Source organism: Anoplopoma fimbria, chromosome 4, assembly GCF_027596085.1.
Source record: "Anoplopoma fimbria isolate UVic2021 breed Golden Eagle Sablefish chromosome 4, Afim_UVic_2022, whole genome shotgun sequence".
In the NCBI taxonomy this organism is placed as follows: domain Eukaryota; kingdom Metazoa; phylum Chordata; class Actinopteri; order Perciformes; family Anoplopomatidae; genus Anoplopoma; species Anoplopoma fimbria.
The window spans coordinates 11046393-11057850 of NC_072452.1; the positions used below are offsets into that span (position 1 = coordinate 11046393).

Genomic DNA, 11458 nt, shown 5'->3' on the forward strand with positions numbered 1-11458 from the left:
GCAGCATTGAGTAATGGCAATATTGGAGATTATATATTTGTTTTGCAACGATATGATATAGTATTTATCTGTTGGAAAATCATATTCCATCTGTCTTTGGGTGCACATTTGTGGTTATGTTTTAATGTAGTGACACTTCGACACTGTCGAACCATCAAAACATGAAGTTAAGCTTTTCCTTTTCCTGAGCTGTCGTTATCACGTTTAACTGTGATTGCCGTAGCTGTTCCAGAGTTATGAGACCAGTGATCTTACTTGAGTCCCCTAGCGCCTGGTTAGGAGCAGTGAGGAGTCAGCAGTCATTAGCCATTTTACCATTCAATTGTCAAGCACATTTTTAGCGAACTTTTGGAATGTTGCAAAAAGAGAAATGTGAATTTGTTTCCATCAACATTTACATGTTATGGGAATATCCAGGAAGACGTCAAGAGCGATAACAGCTGATGAGTTATTTGAGTTAATGTCCGTTACGTCAGAATTTATTCAGCAAATGTGTTTCTATAATCCACTTATTGCATCAACTCTTTTTTTACAAAGGTAAAAACCACCTCAAGCAAGCTAATTCCGAAACTGACAATTTTTTATAAATTTTGCTGTTTCCATACAGCTTTCCATATGCGATTCTTCAAATTGTGAATATAAAAATATGCTGGAAACATGACTCATGACAGTTTAATTTTATCATACTTTTTATTTCACAAAAGCCATCCCTTTAATATCTTTGTGTGCCGCTGTGTTCAAAGCTGAAACCCAATAACAGCACTGAGTAATGGAAATATTGGATGTAATATATGAGTTTTCCAACAATATGATAAAGTATTTCATTTACTGGACAAAAGCAGATATCTTCCTGGTTGTTTTATTGATGAAAAAGGTTCTCCAATTCTTTTACAGAAAATTGACTATATCTATCACAAACAGACACACACACACACACATGTATATTTATAGCACAAAACATATTAGGTTGATGGGTCCAGTAGTAGCCATGGACAGACAAAGAGATTCACACATCTGCATGCACACACTCACAACAAAATGTATAATCTCCTGTCTATACTACAAGTCTAGGATGCAAGATTTAGTCCCAAGAGTTAATTTGTGTGACCAGTCTCTCTCAGACAGCCTCGGGGGTTTGGCACGGCCGAGTGCCAGCCCGTCTCAGCTCTGGCCAACTTGTCGTGTGTAGAACAGGAAGTACGTCGCTCTGAGTGAACCTGTCGGATGCAGCTGGCTGGCACTCAGCAAGTCTTTATTACAGGATTGTGTGACCAAAGGTTGAACCCTCCTCTTGTTTTATCTACTTAAAAGTAAAATCAGTGTTGTGTCCCAAGTCCATACTGCATACAGTAGTACTTGTATATATTATGTTCTCAATTCAATAGTATACTGTTCTTGCAATTACTGTTAAGAAGTAAATGTACTTTTTGTAACATTTTGTACTAACAGGGAATGATGCAATAGGTGCACTGATGGAAGAGGTTCAATTTTCACAATGCATGTCAAAAGATATAATTAGATAGTCCATTTTCTCTTTTCATTGCATTGTGGGACAAAAAAACGTACAACAGCAGTGTATTTTGGTTCATTTATTTTAGTCACTTTTCCAGTGTGAACGCACTGCACACTGAGAACCTGCTTATAATTAGTTTTTAGTGTTAAATGGTGTTAAAGTGTTAAAGAGCTATGAAATGCTGCAAACTCTCAAGCTAATGATATTGTGATGTCACAGTCCAGGATCCCTGGATGTCTGTGGACATCTGAAGGAGAAAAAAATGTTTCACATGGTAAATCAATTGCTCCAAAATGTATTCATTTATTAATTTAACCTATATTTATACTGGGTGGTCCACTGAGAGCAGTTTACTCTTTTTTCCATGGACAACCTTTTGTACAATAAATCCAACATCCAGACAAACATAAAACAAACAAAACTGCAAATAAAATATGAGGATAAAATGGTCAAAGGGCATTAAACCAACAATAAAACTGGGCTTTTTGTTGCATTGATGCCCGTTAAAACATACCAGGGTATAAATGGGGGAAGGAGAAGCGTTGTGTTCAGGGATCAGAAGGAGGTTTCTTTAAAGACCCTTAAAACAGTAAATACATATTAAAGGGGCAGACAGAGCATAGCTAGGGCCGATGATTTTATTTACATGTATATTTTATTTAAACAAACTTCTGTTAGGATGACTTTCTCAGACTTGGCAAACATCATTGGATTGTGAGTTGATCTTGATTCATCTATTTGATAATTTTTCCATTTGAACCTGTTGTTTTCGCAGGAATGGTTCTATATCCACAGGTATAAGGATTTCTGCGTTGAAGGTCAAATGAAAGTAACTGGGCTGCCTCAGCCGGCTCTTTGACGAATCCTATATTTTCTATCCCACTCTGTGTGTAGGATCACCACAACTGCAGCCTGTATGATGGACCTGCGCCGCTACCCGCTAGATGAGCAAAACTGCACCCTGGAGATTGAAAGCTGTAAGTACCGTTGTCCCTGACAACCAGCTCTCACGCCCACACCTAGACGAAGAATTAAACAGATCCCACGTACACATGCGGCTCTGAAATCTGGTTTTAAAGCAGTCTGTCAGGCTTGGTGGCAGCAAGGTAGAAGCAAGGCTGATAGGACTGCATGTAAAATGCTGAGAAAGGCTGATGAGATATCAAGAGATACGCATCAAGGAGAGGAACATCACTAATGGCTCACTGACTGATAACATCCAGCCTAATTAATTCAACTCCAACTGCAGTAGCTTCCTAAGGCGTGGAGGAGCCTGATTAGGTCCAGTGTTTTCAGGGGTGTGCTGATCGTGGATGTTATGTGTAGCTTCCTCCCGAAACTGCCTCCATGTTTGTACAGTACAAAGAGCCCATTTCACATGGAGTTTGTAATTGTACGTGATCAGGCGTTCTGGAGTCGAGGGAGGGAGGGAGGGAGTGTGGGGGAATGTGAGAAGGAAAGACAAGGTCCTCTGCGTGTTTTATCTGGGTCCCCGGAGAAAAGGATTATGGGGCTGGGATGTGGTGTAGGGCTCAGTCTTTCCGGGTTTGATCCCGCTATTGCCAGCAGCGTTAAGCAGCACAAAAACAGCTCGGGTCAGAACCGCCTCTCGCTGCTTCTCTCCCATTATGCTCGCCATCTCTCTCTTCATCACTCTCTCTTTCCGTTTCTCATCTCCTTTTATGCTCAGTCTCATCCTCTTCTTTTTTTTTCTCCCAGCCTTTTTATCTCTTTCTCCATCACTCACGCTCTTTTTTTTTTTCCTCCTCCTCCTCCTCCTCTCTGAGGCAGCCCAACACAAAATGCACACACACACACACACACACACACACACACACACACACACACACACACACACACACACACACACACACACACACACACACACACACACACACACACACACACACACACACACAGCTCCAGTTTGATCACCAGGCAGTATTTGCTCTCATATGGATTAACTGGCAATGGTTTTAACGTTGGAATCTCTTCATGCCAGAGCATGCTATTTTATTCAGACTAATGAGCCCAGAGAACTCTCACTTCCCTTGATAAACCTGATGCATTTTTAACAGACACAAGTCTTAAAATCCCAGATCCTGTGATACATCAGCAGCTCACTGCTGTGGCTCAGACCACTGGTCTAACATGCTGGACTGCACTGAGCAATAATTGATTTCTACCTCTCCAACACTAAAGATCTATTCTAGCGCATACATGCACATGCAAATACACACCCACGTATGTGCGCATATCTTAGAGCTCATACTGCATCGTCTCTCTCACATGACAGCTCAGGATGAACACAGTGATGTAATATATTGACATCTTTCCAAACACAGACAATGGTCCAGAACTAATGCAACTACAAACTGACTGACCAGTTATGTACGAGCCATAAAATGCTCCCTTACGACATTCCTCGTGCCAAAACCTCCCTTTCACAAACTCCTCGACGCCCTCCTAATGGCAGCCAGTCACGGCCGATCAGAACTGAACTGAGCTGCACATCAAAACCGCAGTATGGTGGACTCGGCCCTAATTGGGGTGATGCGGGGTTGCACAACGCTGGGATGATGATAATGCAGGCGTGGAGGGAGAGCTTAGTGTATCTGCTGATGTATAATTTCAACATTAACCACATTATGCTTCACAGCTGCACCACAGTGTGTTCAGTGTGTTCTGAGTTTCTTTTCACCCTGGCAACAATTAAGCAATGAGGCTGGCCATAATCTATATTTTTCTTATTTTCAACAAATCCCATGAAAAGGTCAAAACCAACAATTAACTGATCCTACTAACAAGTATTGCTTTCTGTAGCCAAAGTATATATTATTCCTTTGTGTAGATAGAAGTGACATGTTCCCCCATTACCATAAACACACACACACACATTTATTTTGAGTCAATCACACATGCACTGTCCTGCTAGAGCCCCAAATGTGGTTTAAGTACAGAATTTACTACAGTTTGGAAAATGTTTGCTAAAGATGCAGGACTCAGCTTTTTTAAGAAATGATAATTTATCTTTATATGTGACCTGTTGTTCCTGATTTACATATTCAATAGGTAGCTGAATGCCACATGCAGGATAAATGAGTCAGAATTTGTGAAGAGAAGAAAAATTTGTTGGAAATATAACAACGTCAAACTTTTGACAGCAGACACATTGATCTGCAGAGAAGGAAATACACTGGTGTAAATAGTATGTTTAATAATGGCTGTTCAGTCTTCAGTTTCAGGGTGTTGTGCATGCAGCTTCATGTAGAACACAGTTCTTGTTGATATTGATAGTATCACCTGTGCATTGCCTACTTTGACAAGTCAAAATGTCTGCTGTGAAAAAGAGCTATTTGTGAAGTTAGCTGTATTCCAACCAATAACATTCCAACACGAGCACCATGATTTAATTTACCTTGAATGTCAGTGCCTCAGCAAGAAGAATGTTGTGTTCATTTTTTAGAAATCAAAGCCTTGCAGCTTAATTATTCATCACATCTGAATAGGACACTGCCTCTATTTTGAGTGTGAGGCAGACTAAGTAGAATAGAGATGGCTGCTCCTTGTTGTCCCGCGTCACTGTTCATGTCGGAGACAGTCTGCAACACTTGATCTGACTTCAACTGCAACGGTTTGCATCCATGTGCAACAAACACATCAAGCACCAAATCTCTGCTGTAATGTAGCTTTAAAATAGCAAATGAGCTGCCAATGCAATGTTTTGTTACAAACATTACTCTTTAATCTTTCATATGCATTGGAGTTGAGTCATTTTCTTCTCTATAAACATCCAGTAGATCCCCATGTATGTGCAGTTCTATTGAAATTGTATATGTATTGTATATAAGCTTTCAAAGCGTTAAGCCTTTAAGTGACTCACCATACATCATTTACAAAAATTGAAATGTTGTTTTTAATGGTGATTCTCTAAAACATTTCTAAAATCAATGACCTACCTAACAGTTACAACCCTTGTTTCAAGTTGTTTGTTATAAAAAAAACAAAAAACTGCTGGAAATTGTAATCCATCACAGTGAATATGAAGCATTTATTCGTCGCTTGTTTTTATGGTGATGCCCTTGTGGAGGACGGAGGCCTTTTTAAAAACTCTTCTGTGTTAGTTTGTTCAAGAAAGCTACGACAAACGATCTTTGAGAGTGTGTTGCACAGTTTTGTAATAATTACCTATCTTGTTGGAAGATCAAAGATAGAAAAAAACATTATTTTTTATTTTGCACCACTAAAAAAGCTTTTTAAAAATGACTTTCTTGCTGTGTTAACATACATTTATAGTTTATCTCTGACAAACAAAACAAAATTTGCTAAATATTTTCCTTGATCAGTTACAAATCTGAAGTGTCAAATCATGTTAGTTTTCATAGTATACTCATACAAATGTAAACCAATCCATCTTAGAATGTGTGTATGCTTTACAACAGTGATTTCCCAAACCTTTTTAGGCTTCTAGCACTTTAAAAGAAAGCAAAGACAACTTGTGACACCTCTTTAAAATTAAAAAATATTTCTTCTTCAGTAATTCTTCAAAAATATTTAGAGGCTGAAATGATAAAACTGTCCTATTTAACAATCTTTTTAAAAAGATACAAAAAACATCCCCAAAAATAAACGATCATTTAAAATTAGCTGTTAATAATCTTGTGACCCCTCAAATGTACTTTCTGACCCCTTTTTGGGGTCTCAACCCTAAGGTTTTGAACTTCTGTTATAGAAAATGGTGGTGAGATAAAAGACAAAAGAAAAAGACATTTAACATTTCCACACTACATAATGATGTAATATAGACCATTACTGGGCGATGTTCATGTTTCTCTTTGTTTTCTCCTCTGCAGATGGCTACACCACAGATGATATTGAGTTTTACTGGCGAGGTGGAGATGGCGCCGTGTCCGGGGTCGACAGAATAGAGCTGCCTCAGTTCTCTATTGTTGACTATAAACTCATCTCTAAGAATGTGGTCTTCTCTACAGGTACAACAGTCAACTTTGTCTTTAGTACTGGACTTTGTAGCAGCAGGTTTTCTGTGCACTGAGAACAGGTTATTAGCAAAAAGAACATTTACGGTAAATTAAATATGTTCCATAGTTATAATTTAATTAATAAAATCCACATGGATGCAAAATCTAGATATAGCAGGCTCCCTGGTGTCAAAGTAAAATATAGTTTTAAGTGAGCGCCATTGAGGAAAATCTATTTCTATCCCTCTTCCTCTCTCCATGTGCCTCCTTCAGGTTCGTACCCCCGCCTGTCCCTCAGCTTCAAACTGAAGAGGAACATTGGTTACTTCATCCTGCAGACATACATGCCTTCCATCCTGATTACCATCCTCTCCTGGGTCTCCTTCTGGATCAACTACGACGCCTCGGCTGCCAGAGTGGCCCTGGGTAGGATCGCCTTGCCACCGCTGAACAGTGACCCTGGGAAACGACCCAAAGCTAAATGATAACAGAGCATAAATAGAGCCATTTAACACATATTGAGCCTTTTACATTTAGACTTGTTTTAGATCTATACATTATAATGTTTGCCTGATCTCTGTTTTGACTGTTTTTCCAGCATTTACTTTTTTTCTCATTAGCTCTAAGCATGTGAGTGATAGCAGTGTGTGTGATAGGCTGCCTGGCTAAATGTCTGTTGTTCAGAGATGACTATATGCATGACTCATACAGAGCGGGATGCGCTGCAGCTCGACCTTGAAGCGTGCTGTCTTTCTCTCTGCCTGTCGGTCTATCGGAGCCTCTCATTGGTCGAAGATCCCAGCTAATCAGAGCCAGATCACAGCGAAATTTCAGCTGAACGAAAGGCGGCAACATTTGCATAAATGCATCCTACACATTTTACTGTTTTTACACAAATGTCAAAGTAGCACTGACACTGAAATGAAAGCTCCCTTTAGTGTTAAACGTGGGCATGACCGAGGAAATGGCTTTGAGCTTCATGTGTGTCGTTATTGTCACACACCATTTGTTTTCTGGAGTGGGACACATGCGGGTTGGAGCCCCAGACGATGCATTCAGAGGGTAACGTGAATCAAAGATCTGTCTCCGCTCAGGGTCCTGAGAACGTGCAGCGAGTGAGCACAGCCAATGAGAGATGAGGCTCCATGCTACAGGGACACTGCTGGGTTATTTATAATACGTGTGAATCTGACCAAATGCAGATTGTGCATGCAGATGACTAATGTATCAAACACAGTGTGTGTATGTAAAAGAAAACAGGTGAATTGTGCTGTGACTAATAGCAGATGTTTACAACATGCTTTTATATAGCCTGCAGTTTGTTCCGTGTCCATTTAAATACATGATTGGATTTAAACCTTGTGAAACACACACACACACACACACACACACACACACACACACACACACACACACACACACACACACACACACACACACACACACACACACACACACACACACACACACACATTAAAGTCCCAGGAGGTTTCGAGGGATCTTTTTATCCATATGGGTTCACATTATTTCAGGCCCGTCTGTTTGCTATAATTAAATGCTATATAATGTACGTGATAAACATGAATCATTATGTTCACAAGCACAAATCAAATTGTTTGAAGATCTGATCTCCGTAATTTTGATGTACGCCAAATTCAAACAAGTCAACCTTGTTTCATTCATTACTTCCTTTATAATGGACACTCGATAGTTTACTGAATAGTGAACAGCATAAGAGGTGTTTACTAGTTTTGCAGGTATTTGTTTATAATGTGTTGGACAAATTAAAATACTGCCCTGATGAGGGTATATAAGAATTTAATGAATCACCAAAATAATATGATTCATCCTGAACCGCTCGTGAATGTTTGTACTAAATTTCGTGGCCATCCAACCAACACCCAGAAAATGTCAACCTTCAGGCGGCACTGGAGGAAAAGTCAGTATGATTCATCCTCTGGGGACCCGGAATGTCTGTACAAAATGTCATCATAATATCCATCCAGTAGTAGTTGAGTTATTTCAATCTGGACCAAAGTGTTGGACCAACGGATTGGACATCGCCATTCCTAGAGCCGTGTAGCTTAAATGTTTAGAAATATAAACTTCAGTCAAATTAACAATCTTATTTTCTTTTACTGTACAGATGATGATTATAATGTCTTTCAGCATCTAAAGACTTCACTTTCTTTCTAACCGTGTGACCGTTGGTATCCAGGGATCACTACGGTGCTGACCATGACCACCATCAACACCCACTTGCGAGAGACGCTCCCAAAGATCCCCTACGTGAAGGCTATTGACATGTACCTGATGGGCTGCTTTGTGTTTGTCTTCCTGGCCCTGCTTGAGTACGCCTTCGTCAACTACATCTTCTTCGGCCAGGGCCCCCAGCGGCAGAAGAAGGCGGCTGAGAAAGCAGCCACTGCCAATAACGAGAAGCTGAGACCCGACCCCAACAAGGTACATGTGCAGCCAATCTTCCTCTAGAGGTATCTGTGCTGTCAGTTAATATGTGTGTGTGTTTGTTTCTGTGGCAGCAAATGAGTTCTTCTCCTCTCAAGGTCAATGTGATGCTGTGATCAATGCTTGATGTCCTTTACCAGCACTCTTTACTCCTGCTCTAGCTCTCCGTTTCTCACTGGTTTAGCCTTGTGTATCAACTTTATTACTCATACTAGGATCTGAAAGAGTGAATGCAGAAGCAATGATTGGCTTATTCTTTATCTCCATATGTCTGTGTCTCTCAAAGGGCGAGGCGCCTCGGAAATATCACTGGCTGTGGTGCCAAAGCCTTCTCTTTAGATTTTTATTCAGCTGCTAAAGTTAGCAGGAACAACAACAACATAAAAAAATAAAACACCCTTTCCTTCTGAGTGTGGCAAGCTACGATTTCCCCTAAGTAACAGTGCTGATTTTGTATGCTTGCAGTGGCTGGTGGGAAATGTAGTTCAGAGAGATGATGCTCTGTATGCCAGAATGAAACAGAGGGAAATTGACGCATATGACTCGATGTGGGATCCCATCTTTATGGACGATGCCGCATTAGGACTAGGCGAGCAAAGAAATAAGGTACTGGAGGTTTTGAAAGTCAAAACTAACAATGTCATCAATCTGAATCAATCCAGATCAGAGGCAAATGCTGTAGTTTTTGTGCATTTCTTTGATTTCTATAGATTTTTAAGGCAACTTTGATCATCACTCCCACCATTGTGTTTTTTCCCTCTCTTGGTTTGCTCTTCATGCATTTTCCTGACAAACATGGCTTAGCAGTTTGATTTCTGCAGGCATTAATATTTAATCTTAACTTGGGCTGTACATCTAAATTGATGGGAAATGACAAATATGGCAAGAGAGAAGAAAACATCAGTAGCTTCTCTTTAGATAAAATCATTCAGATACAAATGCTGTACAATCTCAAAGGAAATTGATATCTACCTTAAGGTTAAGTGAAGAAATTGAAAAACATGGATGGTCATACAAGAGAAAGAGATCATTTGCAGTTTGATGAATAGTGCCAACTAAGTGGCTTCGCTTTTAAAAGTGAGTAACACGAAAACAACAAAATACAACCAGCTCCATTTACAGCGAGACTAGCATTGGATTATAGGGACGTTTTTCCTCAGAAGTCAGGCTATGGATGAAGAAATGTTGATCCGAATTCACTTCCCACAACGTCTTTCCTGACCTGCCCCCGAACCTTTTAAGCCTCTCCTCCATCTTTGCAAAGTCCTTACTATTTCTCTCAACCTTCTCCTGTCACATTTTTTTCCTTTTTGCTTTCTCTTTTGTTATTCAGTTTGTCTTGTGAATCGACAGAATTTTAACCACACTCTGGTTGAAATTCTGAGATGACAATGAAGATTTCTCCATGAGAGTTAGTTTGTGGAGTGCGTTGTGCTCTTCCAGGAATGTTATCTCATAGTCTTGTGGTCGTATTATCACTCAGATGTTGATTGACAGATGATCAATAATAGTAATAATGATTTAAAGTGCTTAAAATGTGTCTTCACTGTAAGTAACACAGTTTCTGACTCATTTGCATTACCCATTCTAGCACCTCATCAGTATTTTTTACACAGTGAATGACTTAAAGATCATCGTAGCTATTCATAATTTTACTAGACTCAGTCTGAACCTTATAAACACCTTTAGATTTCCCCTAGGCAGTAACCTCTCATGGCTCCACCTGTTCTTACACCCTCACACAGATGACTCCTGACGACAACATCCTGTTCAGCACCCTGGAGATGAAGAACGAGATGGGCGGTGGCGGGGATCTGTCCCGGGGCCTGGGAGCACCCGGGGACCCTCGCAACACTATGCTGGCCTATGATAGCTCGACGCTGCAGTACCGCAGGGCAGCCATGGCTCGCCAGAACTATGGCCACAGCGCCTTGGAGCGCCACGCCCAGAAAAAGTCGCGCCTACGGAGACGGGCTTCCCAGCTCAAGGTGAATATCCCAGACCTGTCCGACGTGAACTCTATTGATAAGTGGTCCAGGATGATTTTCCCCACCGTCTTCTCCTTCTTCAACGTCGTCTACTGGCTCTACTACGTCCATTAAGCCCGGCGGCGTCCGGTGGCCAGCTTGCAAAGATGGGGGGAGGGGGGGACGGGGGGTTTAGAAAAGAGGAGAGAAATCAAGAGAGAGAGAGAGAGAGAGCGAGAATGAGAGATAAACAGTGCACCAACTTTTTTTAGCTGGTTCACAGAAAAAGTGAAGAGAAAGAAGAGACTTTTGGATGGACTGCAGCAGCACCCAACACTTCAGTCAGCAGTGACTCTTTTAGGATTTGGGAAACACCTTTAAACGTCTGACAAACACTCGAAAAAAAGAAGAGCGAATTTTAAAAAGACAGAAATGGTGCCTGTTCCAGAATTTCAATATATCACTAATATTTGTCATTCGTAGCTTACTCTCTGTGGATCAAATATTTATGCTTGTGTTTGCATATACTTTAA

At 40.6% G+C, this 11458-nt stretch overlaps 1 protein-coding gene across 3 annotated transcripts in view; it reads left to right on the plus strand.

Moving 5' to 3' along the window:
* The window catches only part of gabrb2a (gamma-aminobutyric acid type A receptor subunit beta2a), a 29728-nt gene extending 18668 nt beyond the window's left edge, over window positions 1-11060 (plus strand). Inside the window, exons 5-10 of one of the 3 annotated variants that reach the window (XM_054597475.1) lie at window positions 2408-2490; window positions 6367-6504; window positions 6766-6918; window positions 8711-8955; window positions 9424-9564; window positions 10704-11060. In XM_054597475.1, coding sequence (XP_054453450.1) covers window positions 2408-2490; window positions 6367-6504; window positions 6766-6918; window positions 8711-8955; window positions 9424-9564; window positions 10704-11060 — 1117 coding nt within the window. Of the gene's footprint in view, window positions 1-2407; window positions 2491-6366; window positions 6505-6765; window positions 6919-8710; window positions 8962-9423; window positions 9565-10658 lie in introns of all 3 variants that reach the window. The other 2 variants (XM_054597476.1, XM_054597477.1) reach the window with 2 other exon arrangements.
* Window positions 11061-11458: the final 398 nt, after the last annotated feature.